At 41.0% G+C, this 19185-nt stretch overlaps 1 protein-coding gene across 4 annotated transcripts in view; it reads left to right on the forward strand.

Moving 5' to 3' along the window:
- Positions 1 to 19185, forward strand: part of ZNF423 (zinc finger protein 423) — a 399310-nt gene that overhangs the window by 39530 nt on the left and 340595 nt on the right. For all 4 annotated transcript variants that reach the window (XM_084812419.1, XM_084812417.1, XM_084812421.1 and 1 more), the window contains one exon: positions 17469 to 17528. In XM_084812419.1, the coding sequence (XP_084668545.1) occupies positions 17469 to 17528 (60 nt within the window). The remainder of the gene's footprint in view (positions 1 to 17468; positions 17529 to 19185) is intronic.

A 19185-nucleotide genomic window follows, 5' to 3' on the forward strand; every position in this document is an offset into this window, starting at 1 on the left:
TTAAATCTTCATTTCCTCCCTTCTTCTTCTAGAAGTGGTTGAACACATAAGGGGAGGAGGAAATACTGGAGGCCCTCAGGGCAGCTGGTGTGTGTATCCAATTCCCCTGCCAAGTTTCCTTTCTGCCACTGGTCATAGTCCCATTTTTTGTACCCTTGTGCAAATGTGCATTAAGAAGCTTGTGGTTCTTGAGGAAGTTAAATCTATTGCTTTAAATATAATAAATTAATAAATATAATAAATTAATTTGTCATAACAATGCAAGACCCGTGGCTTGCAAACTTTTGGTCCTAAGTCACCCTATCGCTTGGGGTAGAGTTCGAAATATGATATGTTGCCTTCATATTGGGTTCTTCCAGAAGTTTCTTCCACTTCTAAAAAAAAATCCCTCCGCATCTCACTTCCAAAAATGCTCCTTTTTTGCCTGCTCCGCACTGTGTTTACGAGCACGGAGATGGGGAAGAACTGCGCCGCCTACAAGGCAGCAAAGGAGGGGGTGGGGAGTGTGGTATCTGCAAGAGCTCCAGGCTCGGTTCCCAGAAACTGAAAAATCCTATGGCCATCTAGATACTGTGTAGCGGCCGTAGGATTGCTTCCTTATATAACTTTCACAGGTCATGGAATGTAATTTATCTTGGTGCAGAATGTCAGTTTTTAAGTGTGTAGTATGCACAGACCTGATAAACCTGTCACACATGCCCCCTTTCCTGATCTACCTTGTTGCTTCCCCAGGATAAAATCTCTAAGCTGTCTCTTGCGATGTATTTATACAAAGGGTGTTCAGGCTATTTGTTGTTTGTTTTCAAAGTTTGTTGCTTGGGCTCTTGCATGCAGATGGAAGCCTCTTCTGCATGTGGGTTCCCATTCATTGCAACGTCAGAGAGTTCTGTTGCCATTAGGTGCAGAGTTGGCCCCGACAGGGAAATGTATTAAAGACTTCGTGTCCATCTTACAGCGCTCATTGAAAGTTGGATCTGGGACACTATATCTTCCCCTTGCTTTCTTAAGGAGAGAGGAGAAGTACCTGCTTCCGTGGCTTAGTGGTTAAGACGCTGAACTGCAGACTGGAAGGTCGGCAGGTCAGCAGTTCGAGACCCGAGTGCCACGTGACGGAGTGAGCTCCCGTCTTCAGTCCCAGCTCCTGCCAACCTAGCAGTTCGAAAGCAAGAAATTGCAAGTAGATAAATAGGTACCGCTTCGGCGGGAAAGGTAACAGTGTTCCGTGCACCTTGGTGTTCAGTCATGCCGGCCACATGACCACGGAAGTGTCTTCGGACAGCGCTGGCTCTTCGGCTTAGAAACGGGGTTGAGCACCGCACCCTAGAGTCGGACACGACTGGTTGGGGACACCTTTACCTTTACCTTTTTATGACATCTGAACTTGGAGAACTGTGATTCCTTTAATTACAGTTTTGGAACAAGTCAGGAACTGAAACCATGGATCCTTGCTTGTTCTCACTAAGTACAGTTTAAACAAATGACAGTTCTTGGGTTTAAACTGTGGTTAATTTAAAGTGGGAAGTGCTTCTCATCTCTTCTGGAACATGAAAGAGGAGGAGGGGGACACACATGAGCCCAAGCTTGTTGATACAGGGAAATTATGGTTTCTCATTAAGTCTGAAAAGGTCCAGCATTTTCCTGAGCCTTTCATGCTTTTCTTATTAAAAATAAAATGGGCAAGAATGTGTACTCGGTGTCCCCACCTCCCCCCTCTTCTGTTTTCCTGGTTTAAAGCTTTTCCAATTAACTTTTACAGTGTATATATGAGCAGTTCTCAGACTAACCATTTAATGACTTTTTAGGAAGTTGTTTTGTTAACATTATAAACCTATTCAACGTACCCACTTTGTGGGTAGATGTAAAAAAATATATTTTTCTAAGAAAAATTATTTGTAGTGATGATGTTAAAAATAATCTGACATCATACTCAAATTGGACTCCAAGGTTTAAGAAAATACAGAATGGCAGGAGGCTTTGGAATAAATTGTCGGAGACCAATTTAAGTGAAATATATTTTAGGCATATAAAAAAATACATTTTTGATCAGTGCTGTACAATATAATAGGCCTCTGATTAATCACTGATAGTAGCAATCCATTATACTGTTTTTCATTAGTTGTAACATTTTCTTTCATAATTAGGGTCCCTTGCAGTTCCCCCCTCTAGACTGTGGTGCAAAATAACTCATTGTAAGAGTACTAGCATATGTCCGTCAATATGATGGAGGTGGAAAAAGGCTGTATATTTTCAGGTATGTGGTGGTGGTGGTGGCACAGTATGTCACTATGCAGTGCATCTTTATGGGGCTTCCACTTGGGCCTGATTTACATGGTCATGTCTGATTCCACATTCACTAGGATAGGCTGCTAGAATGGACTATCTCACCTGAGGCTGCAGGTGAGACTATCATTTCTGAATGCCCCACCATGTAAAAACAAACAAATATATAACCTCGCTGAATGGATAGCTAGCACATGAGGGACAATGGTTCTAACCCATCCCTGCTCTGTTAGTTTTCTGCTTAAAGGAAGAATCTTCAACCCAGGAACACAAGAAGAGCCATGGTGGTTCAGACAAAGAGGCCATCTAGTCCAGCATTCTGTTCACACAGTTGCCAACCAGCTGCCTGCAGGTTGTCAAGTTGCAAACGTGGGGCAAGGGTTCTAACTCATCCCTGCTGTATTAGTTTTCTGCTTACAGGGAGGGTCTTTACATAGAGAAGCATTCAAAAATGGAGAGACAAGTGATCTGATGGAGAATGTGTTGTGTCTGTCAGTGTGCATCCATTTCTCTTTATTAACCCCCCCCCCCCAATACTCAGGGATGAGATTGATACATGTCTCTCTGCTCTTTGAGAACCAGTTCTTTAACAAATTCTTTACTTCATGACAGCTATAGGTATTATTTGAATTCTCCATTTTGTAAGACGTCCTAAGTTACTAAGTTCATGTGCGCAAATGTAGGATCATATATGGGCACGTGTGTGTACTTTATATAGGAAAGACCTCCTATTTTGGTAGCCCTCCAGGTTTGGAGTGAGGGTACGCAATTTTGTAAAGGCCTTGATTTAACTCTTTTGGTGAGTTGAAAAAGGCTTAATAATAATGGTCTGAATATTCACTAGCAAGGCAATAAGGATGGTTCCCTTCAGCATTTTGCAAAACAAAGTAATGCAGATATCAGTAACTGAGACACGACATAAGAAGCCAGTAAGATAGTAAGTTCGAAATAGTTCTGGGAGTTAGGAATTTACATGTCTTTATTAATTATTAGATGTTATTAGTGTATGACTAAGGAGCTGGGAAGCTCTAAGCGTTCTTTTGAAGTAGTGTACCCAAATTAGACTGCAAAATAAATAAATAAAATACATCCAGTAATGTCTGCTCTAATGAATTTTTCTAAATACACAAATCACACTTTATTAAGGCAGTGGATCTTTTAACTGTAAAAATATTATGACTGCTACGCTGGGGAAATCCATTTAGAATTATAAAACATTTTGGGCTCTGTGTTTTTTTATTGCGGTACTAAGGTTAGAAGCCTAGTGACTTGTTTTTAAAGAATGAAGTTTAGAAAATGGATCTAAAAGCTGTCCCCTCCACCAGTTTTGTATGTATGCCAGTTTTTGGTATGATATTAGCCCTATTTAAAATAAACTGCATGTATAACAAGATGTTGAAATCTATTTATGGTATGTTAGCAAGAGGCACATGTTGTTAAGGAGTCATTAAAAATATTGGCTCCCACTTTATGGGGGGTGATCTTATGTTCCCCTTCCCCCTTCCTAATAACTGTGATGCTGTAGAAGCACATATATAAAATCTCTTTCCTTTCTCCTTTTAATGTATGATGATGAAAAAGCAAAACTTTTTCAAAATGCAGTAAGACAAAAATTGGACTTTGCTGGAATTTTGAGTAACCCCACTCAGTATAATGAAGTTTTACAACGAAAGTATAACAATGAGGCTATTCAGGCAGTTTGTCCTTGAACATGGTGTTTTATATAATCTAGCGGGACTGTTCACATAACTAGAACTTAAGGATTGCATGTGTCTGTTCTGATACTTTGTGAGCATTGGAGCTCCAGTTAGCATATGGACCTCCTTTTTCTCCAGTACCTTTCCCGATACTGGTGTGAATACAGCATCTCTCTCTCTCTCTCTCTCTCTCCCTCTCCCTCTCCCTCCCTCTGTGTGTGTGTGTGTGTGTGTGTGTGTGTGTGTGTGTAGCTTTTCCCTATCCTGAAGTAATAGATTTGGAACATGGGAAATGTTCATGTTATACTATTCATCTAGCTCAGCGTCTACACCACGGATGGGGAACGTCCAGATATTGTTGGACTGCAACAATAGTCATCCATCACTATTGGCTACGCTAGTTCGGGCTGATGGGAGTTGTAGGCCAACAACATCTGGACAGCCACATGTTCCCTGCTAGTGGTCTACATTGACTGGCAGCGGCACTCCAGTTTCAGATGCGTCTTTCCCAGCCCTACCTGGCGATGCTAGGGATTGAATCCAGGACATTCTTGCATGCAAAGTGTGTGTTCTGCCACCAAGCTACAATTCTTACAACATTGCAGCACTCCCTAAGAATGTATTATTCCTCTCTTTGGAGACAGTAGTGGTTTATAAGGCTGGTCTTAATTTCATCCCACCGTAGTTTGAAGGCTCCAGATAAGTACCTGCACAACAGCATTGTAATCTGACTTTGATAGTTCCAAGGTTCTTGGAATGGCTCCTTAGTACCCGTGTCATGGAGAATTGGCTGTGTGTATTAATCTTTCCTACATTAATTTTTCCTACAATGTATAGTAGCATTCCCATGTTGCAGAAATGTAGTGTTGGCTTAGGCCACAATTTCCAAATGACTTACTTTGTGAAGCCCCGTAGACCTTACAGAGACTATTCTGAAAGAGGCTCCATTCCAGAAACCACTTTACTTCTGCTTTTAATTCATCCATGTATTTTTTATTTCCAGTGCTGTGGTCAACTCTCCTTTTATATAGTTACGTTTTGCTTTTTAATTGTATTGCTTAGACTATATTGGTATATATATAAGCAATGCAAACTCCTTCTCTCCCTCCCTCCTTACTTAAAAGCCTGTACTAAATAGTATGTTGATTTTTTTGTTATTTAAAAATTGAGACTTCGGAACCAGAAGACATCATAAATGCAAATTTATACTCTGCACTATTTTTCCCTTAACAAGAATATGTATATTTTTATCTTGGGAGATAGTAGCATTAAAATTAGAGAGCAGGGGGAATATTAGCACTCTTGCTTTTGCATGCATACACACAGCAATGCCACACTATTTGTCAATCCAGTCTTACAGCCTAATACCAATGCATGTTTACTTGAAAGAAAGCTTCATTGAAATTAATGGGAATTTCTTCCACGCAAGTAAATTTAGGATTGTTGTTGTTGAATAATAATCTTTACAAGCAACATTTTTCCTCCATTGTTGTATACATATGTACAATGAACATACAGCTGTGTACGTAGTTCAGTGTGAAAAGCATAAAGATGTGGGAGCTGCAGCACCAAATGCAAGTATGGATGCCAAAATTTAATGCAAGTATAAAATTATTTATTTATTTATTTATTTATTTATTACATTTCTGTACTACCCAGTAGCCAAAGCTCTCTTGTGAGGTTTGTTGTTGTTGTTGCTGTTCAGTCGTTCTGTCTTCGTGACCCCATGGACCATAGCACGCCAGGCCTTCCTGTCCTGCGCTCTCTCCCGGAGTGTGCTCAAGTTCATATTCATTGCATCGGTGATGCTATCTAGCCATCTCATCCTCTGCCGTCCCCTTCTCCTTTTGCCTTCAGTCTTTCCCAGCATCAGGGTCTTTTCCAGAGAGTACGATTAAAACCATAAAATATAAGATGATAAAATACAATATAAAAATGTAAAAGTTTAGAACTACAGTATAAAAATAAAAATAATAGCCAAATAGAACCTAGTTGTGGTGCAAAGGTTTAAAATACAATACAAGATTTAAAGTAGAATCTGAAAAACCAAAATGCCTGGGAAAATACAAAGGTCTTCCCTTAGTGCCTAAAAGAGCACAGTGTAAGCACCAGGCGAGCCTTCCTGGGAAGTTCATTCCACAGCCGGGATGCCATAGCAGAAAAGGCCATTTTCTTAGTAGCCACCCACCTCACTTCCTTTCATGGGGAGTCCCAGAGAAGGACTGCTGAAGTTGGTCTTAGGGTCCAGACAGGTGTCACATATACTTGTATTTGACGTGTACTGGCTCCATCCAGTACATGACAGTACCTAGTGGTGCAAGTTAGGTAATTTTAGACTAGTTTAGAAATATTAGGCTTACAGGGAGGGGATCTCTTTAGATGGTAAAAACAACTTGGGACCAAGAAACCTAGCATACTGTCTTCCCTTACATACACCAAATCGACCCCTGGGATCTTCCGAGGAGGCCTTGTCGGTTACCCCACGACCGACAGTGTGTCTTGGGCCTCAGAGAGCGCCTTCTCAGTGATGGTGCCCCACTTAGGGAATGAACTCCCCAAAGAGGTTTGCCTGGCACCTCTTTGGCATAGGCAAAGACCTTTCTTTTCTCCCAGGCATTTTAGAGACCTAGTTCTAGGTTATTATGGCAGTTTTATTGATACCTGTGCTGTTTGTTGTTTGTTATATTGTATTTTATTCTTTTAAATATCATATATTTTTAACTGTTTTAAAATGGCATTTTTAGTTTTTTAATTGGTTGTAATCTGCCAAGAGAACGTCAGTTATTAGGCAGATTAGAAATGTAGTTACTGACGGACTGACCGCGTGCATGCTGAGTCAGACCCTGGACTTCTGCATCGGTGTTCTGTCCTGAAGTCACCACTGATAGTACCTCTAAGAAGAGGCACTTCTGAGTGGTGAGGTTTGGTGCTATGGTGTCTGTTCTGGTACTACAGTTGTTGTGTTACCTGTGCTGATCCTGCAGTCTGCCTTTTGGTCTAGCAGCAATTGGGCTGTGAACCAGGACGGAGCATGTCCAACTTGCATGTGTGGGAGGTGCTGAATCAGCATGCCTGTCACTCTCAAAAAGCACTCCAATGGCTGGAGGAAGCATCTGTCTGGAAAATGCCTGTTAAAACAGCTAGTCAGGAAAAATGGTCTCTCTCCCCCTTTTCCTGTGCTACCTAGTCAGAAATGAATAGCAGGGTAGTGGAAAAGAAAACCTTTAACTTCGAAGGATTAGCAGTAAAATGTGGTGCATGTGTGTATATTTTTTTAAAGGGTGAGGTGTGGATAGGCTGCAGATTGATTTATAATTCCAGGAATGATTTAATGGGCTTCACAAGATGTCTTTTCTTTTTAATAAGAGGCAAACATAGCTAAACAGATTCTGGTCTTGTTTGCAGTTGTTGTTAACTGAAAGTTCATCTATTCATTAATAATCTAGGAAAGCAAAATCCAGTGTCTTAGTTTGCTTTCCAATAATTGCTAAAATGTTGTACAGTATTTATATTGCTATTGGGGCACATTTTGGACTGGATTGCATCCATTGAGTTTGTGGCTTTCTAGCAGATGCCATCAGTATATAGGGTCTGTTTATATTATTAATGGTCTTTTATAGTACTTTCTGTGTTCTCAAACTTGTGAGAACTTGTGTTAAGTTCTGGGTGACCAAGACCACCCATTGAGATTTATGGCTTGGGATCCCCCAATTCAAAACCAAAAGCTCTCTCTCCGCCTTAAAATCCCTTTTATAGAAGGATAGAAATGTCTTTCAGATTGCTGTGGGGAAACAAGATTATTGGGGAGCTTGTAAAGAACTAGCAGTTTAAGCTTACCAATGAACTCAAGTGATTTCATTTAAAAGTTGGCTGGGGGTGGGTGGAAGGTCTAGAGAACTGTTCTCTCAGATATGCTAGCCTTCTACAGCAATTTATTTATTAAATGTGAAGGGACCATTCAAATATGCAAATTCTCTCCTCCACACCTCATCTGAAGTGGTACATTCCAGGAAAGACATCACCATTCTTGCTGAGAATATTTTGCTTGGATCTGATTTATAGCACATATAGCAGGGGTGGGGAACCTCTTTCAGTCCAAGGGGTGAATGCAATTTAAGAGAAGCTCTCAGAGGCTGCATTCCAGTGGTGAGCAGGACCAAAGGCAAAAGGGTTGGGGCCAAAAATACACAAAAACCAATTTATTGTAGCTTAAAGCTCTTACTGCCAGTAAATAAGCCTTAGGAGAGGTATTTCAACCATTTAGAATGGGAACAACTGCACAAATGTTGGGAAAACACCAAATAACTGTGGGAAAGGGGTATGGCTGGGGAAGGGAGTATGGCCCTCTGGATAACCCCAGTGGGCCGGATTTAGCATTTACTTGGCTGTAGGGTTATTGTAACAGCAACCGTGTAAGCTTTTAAGTCATGGTTAGAAGCTGGTTTCCATACCTTGGTTGAAGCTAACCATGCTTAGCCTGATGATAGCACTGCGTCCAAAGTTTAGAAAGGTGGCCTCCCGAGGTTTAAGGGAGTTAAGGGACTACATATCCCTTAATCCTTGACCATTGGCCATGTTGTCTGGGGCTTATGGACATTGTAGACCAAAACATATGGAGAGTGTTAGATTGCCTAACCTTGGTTTAGGTCTTCACCAAGGAAGAAGGGAATTTGTTCTGGGAATGGGAGTGGAGCATATGAATCTGCTGTACACTTGTACTGATCTGCTAATTATGGTGACATGTGTACTGGGCTATATCATAGACCTTACTATACCATACTCAGTATACCATATGTACATACAAAGCTGCCTTGCACTGAGCCTCACTACTGGTCCATCTAGCTAAGTATTGTTTCCAACTAGCATTATCTGGGTTGAATGCAAGACCTTCTGCGTACAAAGGGCTGTACGACTCCACCCAGTACAAATATTTTTCTTAAAAATTGCATTTTTGTAATTATCAGCATTACTTTTTTGTTGCTCTTAGAAAGTAGAAATGCTTGCACATTTTTGTGATCTTTTGGTTGGCCTAATAAAGATATTACACTAATATGGATTTTGGAGTTGTTCACAACTTTGTAATTGACGATTTTAAGTTGCTGGGATCTATTTATGGCTCACTTCAGACATAGTGCCAAACCATGGTTTGGGCTTTCAAACATACAGACAAACGATGGTTGACAGCTTTCATTTTCCATCTCCTCAACACTCCAGTCTCTTCTTGCCTTAGGCAGATTATAGTTATAACCTTTGCTTTCTCACGAAGCCATAGTTTGCACATACGAATATATTGCAGATCTACTGAAAACCTTTAAAAAAAAAATCTGATTCGCTGGCTGATCACAAACCATGATTTTTCAATTCAGACAGCTCAAGGAAACTTAACTATTGTTTGGTACAATGTCTGACCTGAGCCTAAATAGTGATTCTAATTTCTTCCCTCTTATGTCTGGAAAGCAGCAAACAAGACAGATTTCACTGGAATATTAATGTCCTGGAGGATTTAGTTGCCCATAATTACATCTTCTTTGCATAAACGTGTTAGTACTATTTTTTCATTTTGTTTGCTTTTTTAAATAACCTTTGTCTCCTTCTTGAATTTTTATTTCTGTATTTCCCGTCCTGCATCTAGTCTAAATTAACTGTACATTCTCTTCTCTGTTTCTGTCTCCCTCTGTGTTTCCTTTCCCCCTTGACCCAGAGTGCTTTAGCCGTCTAGATTTCATCTCCTCCTCTTCCTCCCTGCTGAAAGATGGATTTGCCAACAGAACAAAACATCTCCCCCCCCCTCCACGTACATGCTCCGCCAGTCCCCATTAGGACTTTGGAGAAAAGTGGCTCAGGAACCTCTGTGAGTTTAGGCTGTGAACTAGCTAAATAAGCCATGTAAAATGCCCTCTTGTCTCTTTCACGGGCCTGCCCAGCCATGAAAGAGGTGATGTATAATGGCCCTATTAAGAGGTGGCATACAAAAATCTGGCAAAGGGCCACAGCTCATACTGAGTCTTGCAGTGAGGTTTAGTAAAATGCCAGGTTGCTGCTCTTTTACTCTCCTCAAAAAAGCAAAAAGCAGTTCAAGCTTGGAAGGAGATCTTCCTAGTGCACATTCTTGAACCCGAAAACACCCCCAAATGAAGCAATGTATCATCTTAGCTTGCACAATGAGCAGTGGTTTTGTTCACCTGGTGGATATATGTTGACTTCTGCCCCATTCCAGTCTTAATCAGAGGGACTCCTGAGACCACATTGTGGTGGTACAGGATGAACTGAATTGCCCCGGGTTCTCTGTATAGCCTTAGGGGAGGGCCAGTATCTCAATGCTTGGCATGTAGAGGGTTGCACATTCAATTATTCAATTCCTGGTAAGAACTGAGTAGCAGATGATGGGGAAGATCCTGCCTGAGATGCTGGAGAGCTGCTGCCAGTTAGAGTAGACAGTACTGAGCTAGATGGGCAAATGGTGTGACTTAAGAATAAATGAAACTGCCTTATTCCATGTTGCCACCCTTATGATGATATTGGTTAGTAGCTGTCTCCTGGACAACTAATGTTGTGTTTACAACCCCCCATGATAGTACCAGTTATTTGAGTCTACTGACCTAGTTTTGCAATCTGCCAACAACACTGTGGAAGTGATAGTGGCCAGTCCTTTGATGCTCCTGTAAATGGACTTAAAGGGCTCAAAATGCCCCGAGTTGTGTTCCAGGTCAATGGAATGCAAAATTATCACTGCAGTTTTGTCATTAATTGACCTAATATGCTGCCTCAAATTGGTGGTTCTTCTCCCTCTCTTCTTTCTCTTCCTCTTCCCCTCTTTCTTCTTCTTCTTCTTTGTGACTAAAGATCCATTTACTTTGAAAAGGTAGTGTGCTTCCAAATGAGGCTTTTATGGCACCTTTGCCCTGCCTCATTCACAGAATTTTATGGTGTGTGTGTCCAGATGATGCATTTTCTACTTGTAACCCTCCCGTGTTTCCCACTGCTTCTTCCATCTTATTTTCTTACCGTGGAAAATCTGATAAGGAAGAAAAGACAGTCACTGCACAATGCCTTCTGATGGTTACCACAAGGATCCCTCTGCCTGGAAGCACCCCCAAAATAATAAAAAATATAATTGGAGGTTTATGATCCATCACCTAAAACTCACACAGATGATTCTTGGGCAACATAGCAACACTATTGTACAAATTTACTTGTGAAATAAATGGTTTTGTCACTTATCCAGAGGGAGGTTCAGAGGGCTAGGCACATGTATTACAGATCTAACAGTGAGAAATATTGGTTAAAATATGCCTTTGATTAGCTAGCTTGTAGTTCTGTCCTATTAAAACAAACGAACCAGCGTGGCTTACTTCTGTACTCTACTGGAACGATGGCCTGCGTCAACTTCCCAAAGGTGGGTTGCATACAATAGCTAGCACAGATGTTACCTACTAATGATCCAAAATACCACTTTTAAAACTGGCTCTCAGTCAGAATTTTTCTTAAAATTGTGTTAAACATATTCTTGGCCAGCTTTGTAAAAAAGCCCACAAAGTTACACCTCTACAAAAAATGTTTACAAGCCTGCTGGACACTGGCAGACGGATGGGGAGCTCTGTCCCTCTTGCAGCAGCCCGCTGCCACACACTCACTCACCTGCATGGAATTCCTTGGAATTACCTGCATGCCATTCCTTATCATCTATGGCTACCAGGCTAATGCTGAAGTACAGGATGGTCTTAAGCACTTATTTAATTGCTTGACAAATAACAAAACCTTGTGTGTGGCTCCTAAGGTACATAGTTTTCTATACAGACATTTTCCCATAGAGGTGCTTGCACAGCAGATAGAAAATGGGAATTTGATACTCACATAGTCCAAAGCACCCTGATTATCAGTAAAGATAACACAACCACATGCCTAAACAGTAGAGTAAACAGGGTGGTACACAGTGGCCTGGTTCGCACATAACAGCAAACCAAAGTACAGGTTGAGTATGGGTTGCTGATGAATCGTGGGTTGTGATTATGTACGAACCCCCCACTGTGGTTTAACTATGGTTTGTTAACCACGAACAACTCAGGAAGAGAAACCATGATTTGTTGGGTTGTGAACTCTGGGTTGTTTGTGGTTAATAATTCATGGTTAAGCCACAGTGCAGGGTTTGCATGTAATGACAACCCACGATTCAATGACAACCCATACTCTGGGTTTTCATTGCGTATGATCCAGGCCAGTGACAGCAGTTGTGATGCATTTCCACACATACGGACTTTCATGTGGAGTCTAGTGGTATAGGATATAAGACACAGAGCACGGATATTCCTGAGAATCAAACTTGTTAGATGGGGCATACATAAGTTTCCTAGCAGTGTTGGTTGAAGATGAAAGGAATCCTGGGGTAGCAATTTTTTTTTTTAACTGTTTCAGATAGGTATTCAGATAGGTGGCCTGCCAGAAGTTGGTAGACTGCAATTCCCATCATTCCTCACCAATCGCTATACTGGCTAGGGCTAATGGGAATTCCAGTCTACCAACATTTGGAGGGCCACATGTTTCCCACCCCTGAGATAGGTTGTAAGCTGTGTAGAAGGGTTGAAGCCTTGTTGTCATTCTGAGTGGCAAGAACCTTTCATAAAACCAAATATTAAAGTCCTGGGTTTACCTTACATGCAAAGGGCCCTAATAAGCCTTCTATTCTAAAAGGCTGAAATGCTTTCTATGTTTTTAAGAATTACAGCAATGAATAAAAACAATAAAATACAAAGAGCTGAAAAACAAAAGGATAAAAACAGAGCCAGCCTAGAAATACACCAGCTAACCTTAGTTCAAAAGCATCTTAAATACCAATAAATGTATGAGAGAGCAGGACAGGTTTTGCCTGGTGCCTAAAAGATAAAAGAGATGACAACAGAAGGCCTCGGATGGCCTTCTCTCTGTCCCATCAGCCAGGACAGCTAGACTGGTGGGGACGAGGGAGAGGGCCTTTTCTGTGGTGGCCCCCACTCTGTGGAACTCCCTCCCTAGGGAACTCCGTCATGCCCCCTCTTTAATGAGCTTCCGTCGTGCATTAAAAACGTGGTTGTTCAGGCAGGCATTTGGGGTGGGTTAGGGTATTTTAAATTTTTTTTATGGTAGAATTTTATTGTTTTAAATTGTTTTATGGTGTGTTGTACATCGCCCAGAGTGGCTGGGTGACCAGCCAGATGGGCGATTAATAAATTTAATAATAAATAAATAAACAAACAAACAAACAAACAGGCAAACATGTCTGGGGGGGAATTCCACAGTGTTTAGGTGCCAAAACAGATAAGGTTCTCTCTTCAGTAACCATCCTCCTAACCTCAGAAGACAAAGCTGCCTAGAGAAGGGCTTTTGAAGTGTCAGGTATGGTAGCCCAGTTTGGTACCTTCTAATAGGATTCATGGTCTCCTTTCCATTAAACATCTTGTGTCTGTGTTGTGATGAGCAGAGTGTACACTGTCTTTGTGTGTGTGTGTGTGTGTGTGTGTGTACACGCACAAAACTTGGGTTATTTTGCTGACTGCTTTGGTTCATGGAAGTTTCAAACTGCAAGCAGCTGAACATGTGAATAATTTGAGGTTTTACAAGTTGAGACCTTGACCTGCAACTTCTTCATCTTGTAATATGCTTGTGAGGCCTCATGTGCAACGAACATCGCCAGGGATAGGACAGTCACTGCAAAATTTAAAAATTCTGATTTGGGATCAACACCATCCTTATTTTGCTGCCTTTTCTTTTAGCTTTGGCATCCCAGGCACACTACTTAATCCACAGCATCAGGTAGTACAAACCAGTTGAGCTTCTCTGCCCCCCCCCCCCCCGGCCACTTATTTGCTCTCACAAGATACTGTATTATTTAGGAGACCAATCTGGCCACTGGTCAGTGGGATAAGGGAAAACCACCTCAGCCTGTTCCGCCATCTCTCTTAGAAGGGGGAAAATGTCACTGCTTTTCTCATGGTTGATTCTGTGAAAGATTGATAGTTTTTATTAGAAAGTGAAACGTAGAAAGGAAATGGAACATTTTTAGTGTCACCTGACCTTCTATTTGTTGGGAAAGCGATGGCAGGAGATCACACCAAATAAAGGTGCAGGCTATGGGTTAATTTCTTCTTTGCGTTTTTAAAGCAGTTAGGCACAGTGACAATCATCACTCAGGGTTGTTAACAGCTCTGGATGCAGAGAGCCTTGGGTGCAAACAGGGGTCACAAGGGGTGGGGGGAGGATGTTGCCTTGGAGCCCAATCAAATAAAATATTTTCCTTTTTGGCCAAGGTTTCTTGTTACTAGCACATTCACGATATGTAGTGGTGGTGGTGGTGTCGTTCTGTTAGAAGCCTGTCCCGATTTGCTCTGCTGTTTTATAATTCTGGCTGCTTAGCCAGGGGACTATCTGTTTATGATGCAGTAATATTTGCCCAACTTTTCACTTTCTGGATTCACTCTGCCTCATTCAGCCACTTCGGCTAACCGTATTCATATCAAAATAGTAATTCGTCCATTTGGATGACTTGCTTGTAGCTGAAGATTCAAGTCTGATCTTAGAACTTTATACCCATGGCCACTGACCACAGTGCTGTGGTAAAGTCTGTAGCAAGGACTTGCAGAGGGTTGGCGACTGGAGAGATTGCTTCCTATGCCAGTGTTATCCCTGACCCCAGAGCTGCACTGTTGGCATTGGAATTAAAACTATTAGTTGTCCTAGTTACATGGTTCCTTCCAGAGATGTTAACCAGAGCAGTATGAGATCAGCTATGGTGGAATGGTTGCCATACCACTGTGGTAACATGAATTGGCCTTTAAGTAATGGACAGATGGTCTGCTCAAGAAGAGCATTAATTGGGACTGCTTAGAACTAAGATAGTAATGTTTCTTGCTGTTTTCCTTGTGCACGTTGTTTGTCCATTTTAAGGTTGTAACAGAAAATTCTGTTCCCCATATGCATAGGATGGAAGCCAAAATACATCAGAATTGGGGCAGAGTCTGTCAGTCAATCTTCCACTTTATTTCAGATATTCTTCTAAAACAATCTGCCTTTCTTGTCCTGTTAAAGCTGATGACTGCTCAAAGAATACAGTAGTTTGTCCAAAGTCACGCCACTGATGCAAAGTTCTGCAACTGCTCATTCATGGTTACATACGTTTATTGCTAGCACTTAAATATAATTCCTGCTAGCGGGCAGAAGTTGTGGCAAGTTTCAGGTGCCTTTTGAATACTTGTTTGGTTACACAAGCTTTCCCTGGCTTGCAAGGGACAATGACACTGTTCTGTTTTATTGTTTGTTGTTTTTAATCATTATTTTTAATTAGTATTTTCATATTGTTTTTATATTGGCTTAGCCTTTTGGCTAAGATCAAGTATGTGTCGTATTTTATTGTAAACCTCTTAGAGATTTTATTATATTAAGCAGTATAGAATTATTATAAATAAATATACTAAATAATTCAAATGGTTGAACGCCTATCAGCTTGGAAGTGAAATGGGGCCATTGGAAAAGAATGTAGCTGGTTTTGTATAGTTGGGGTATGTCCTAGGTATGCAAAGGTACAAGTCTGTAAATTAAAAGGAAATAAACAAAACAAAACAGAAACACTGTTTCAGGCTCTCTAGAGCCATGAACAGGAATACTTCTCTTAGGGAATGGGGATACACCACAACATTTTGTTGCAAGGTCCCCACTTGTAAACATATTATTTTAGTTCTTGAGCTTAGCCTGTGGCAACATGGCTAAGGCAGATTGCATGCTTAGTTGTGGATTATACTGGTGACACCTTTCCTCTTAACTATTACCCAAAGTTGTGTAGGAGCAACTAGTCTGCTGAAGATAACATAAACCAGGTCATTGCATCCAGAAACATGCAAGTTTTTGTGTTCAGATACTGCCAACAATAGTAGTTTTCAGCCAGAATTGTGTTGCTGTATTTCATTTTGAGCCTCAACGGATGAAACAAAATGGTGGATGGTAGATAACTGGGTGGAAGAGCTTTAATTTTTTTTTACTGTGTTCTTCATGGGTTTTTTTTTGTTCACTGTAGTTTTAAACTGTAAAATTTGTCACGCCCTCACACCCCTTCCCAGTATAGTTTTGTGTTTTTATTAAAGAAGGAGAAATTATATAATAGCATTCCCAACGTAAGAGGTTAAACATTGGTTTCATTAAAGAGGTGAAATTGTGCGGTGGATCTGTCAAAAATATACCTTTCCATCAAAAGACCATAAATTGCAGTAGTTGAGTATTGATTGCAGTACTTTGGACATTTATCATTCATATTAAAAAGGCAGTTACTTTTTTCCAATTTCTTTTTAACCCCCCTTGCATCAATTTGGTAGGCTAGCAACAAGGTTGTTTGAGACCCATGGGGAAAGGGGGCAGTAGGCTTCCAGAAAATAAAAATTTAATCTAAAGATCATAAACTGCTTTAAGGCCTGTTCAAGGAACATCCATTATACCCAGTTGAAATTGTGTGTGTGAATGAACTTAAAATTACATGGCAGCCTATTTGTAGAATCACATTTCAACAGAGCTTCAGTTAAGAGCAGGAGTGTCTCCTGGTCTAATAGCTTGTCTGTATGTTATGTTCTATACAATCAGGTTGGATTTGGGATTTGAATATAGTAACGCTTCCACTATATGTGCAAAAGGACAGAGTTAAAAACTTGTATTTTGGCTACTGGTTGCTTTGACTTTGGGGACTAGTTTAGTTGAAATGTAGATTTCACTTTTGATAGCTGCCTTATACTGAGTCAGATCATTGGTCCGTATACCTCAGTATGGCCTACACGCTGGCTATGCCTCTCCAGGGTTTCAGAAAGGAGTCTTTCCTAACTGTACGAAGAGATGCTGCTATCCTGATTGTAATAAAATGTGCAAAATATGTTTTATGCAGTATATACTCCTGTATCATTGCTGGACCACTGCATAATTAAAAACAAAACAAAATTGCACTCAAAATTTTGTGTAAGCCAAACTCTTTTCTTATTTTTTTAAAATTACATCCATAATTTGGTGTAAATATGTCAAGTTTTTGTTTCCTCCTCAAAACCCACTTTGGTCAAGACACAAAACAAGAAGCTGAAATGCAAGTTGAAAGTTTTATATTCCAGAATACATCCAAAGACTTATTTGGCCTAATGTGGTAGAGTATTGATGTAGATCAGAGTTCAGATCCTGCTTCATTTAGCCTCAGTTCTCCCAGAGTAAAATGGGAATTGGATGGCCTACCTTGCAGGCTGGTTGTGAGAATGAATGTAGCAATAAGAATTGTAAAGCAGATTGCGTACTGAAATACCAGTTTTGTTAATGACATGGGTGGGGAGGCAGCTTTTTTTCATGTGAGTACATAAGCAAATGTAATTGTAAACATTCTGAATTAAGAACAACATTCAGTTTATTACTTGATTGGGTTGGCTGTTATGAAGAATGCAGTCAGTTTACTCTTCCCTTTGCTGTCCTTGAAGTTCATGTGCTCTTTTTTTTCTTTCCTAGTTGAAGAGGGCGAGTCGTCGGATTTTACATTGAACTGGGACTCATCGGTGACCCAATCAGGTAAAGGTGGCGAGCATTCTGTACAGAAACTGTTTTGTGTATGTCACATTTCGGTCTTTACTCCCAAACCTATCCATTGCAACACAGTTTCTAGATGGGTTCCATATGGCTAATAAAACCCATTACGTACAAAGACTAATATACTCTTATCCCCCAGAGAGCCATTCTTCCTTCTGGTGGGCGCATTGAATTGGGTTATGACTTTTCAGGTATAGCTGCTTTGAAGTTTCTTGCAATAGACACTGTTGCACCTTCATTCTGCTATAATTATATAAAAGTGACCTTTGATGGGAATTTTTCCACTTCGATCTCAACATTGTGACATTTGTGTATTTCTGTTTTTCGGGAGAAGTGGCGAAGAGTGGAATGTCACTACTGATAAATTGATGATTGGTTCATCTGTACAGACCTAGAGCTGGCTTTTCTGATAATGTGAAAAGACTTTGAAATGAAGATAAATTGTAAGAACACCCGGGTTCCGCTTGTCCAGGACTTGTTCAGAAAATGATGTAAAATAAAGGAGTTGTTTTAGAGAAGAATTTTCGATTCCAAGGGTTATTAATTCTTTGTGTGTAGGTGTGGGAAACCTGAATATGGATGAACAGTAGAATCCATAGTTGCTGTTTTTTAAACTGAAGTTGACTGCAGCGGGTACCAAGAAGTAGCAGCGGAGGAAGTAGAAGTGATCGTTGTGATCCTGGGCATTAATCTAAACACACGTGCATGGGAGTAAATCCCATTGACGACACTGTGATTTACTTCCAAGGTAAACATGCATAGGCTTGCCCTGTTTAGAGAGCCAGTAGGGTGGAAAGTGGGAGCCCTGACTGCCTGGGACTCTGACCTAACTTACAGGGTTGTTGTGAGCAGCCTGGATTCACGGTTGGAGGGACTGATAAAAATGTAAGACACCAGATCCTTTGGGAATGTGTTTAAGGGCAAGGCAATGGTAGGACAGGGTTAAAAATGGTGACATTCTTATTTGCAGGAAAAGGCAGCCAAAGTGATCAGGGGCTCAGATCCCCTTTTCTGTGAGGAAAGGTTCATGAGTTTTGGGCTTTATAGGTTAGAAGGGAGACTATGAGTGAGTGGAGACATGATAGAGGTTAGGTTGTGGAGAAAGTGGGTAGAGAAGGTAGTAGATTCAGGACAGACAAAAGACAATTTCCTCACTTAGTACATAATGCATGGAATTCTCTACCACAAGATGTAGTGATGGCTACTTGCTTAGATGGCTTTTAAAAAGTGAGTTGACGAATTCATGGAGGAGGACAGGATTATCCATGGTTATTAGCCATGATGGCTGCATGGAACCTCCCATGATCAGAGGGCGTATGCAGTTACATAGGAACATAGGAAGCTGCCTTATACTGAGTCAAACCGTTGGCCCATCTAGCCCAGTATTGTCGACACTGACTGGCAGTGGCTCTCCAGGGTTTCATGCAGGATTCTTTCCTCGCCCTACCTGGAGAAGCTGGGGATCTAACCTGGGACCTCCTGCATGCAAAGCATGTGCTCTGCTAACACTGAGCTATGGCTCTCCCTGCTGGATACCAGTTGTTTGGGAGCAGCAGTGAGTGAGGGCTATTGTGCCCTGTTTGCAGGATTTCCTGGAGACATCTGGTTGCGCACTGTGGGAAACAAGATGCAAAACTAG

This window comes from Heloderma suspectum, chromosome 8, assembly GCF_057233095.1.
Source record: "Heloderma suspectum isolate Gila_16-S chromosome 8, 16-S_ref, whole genome shotgun sequence".
Taxonomy (NCBI): Eukaryota; Metazoa; Chordata; class Lepidosauria; order Squamata; family Helodermatidae; genus Heloderma; species Heloderma suspectum.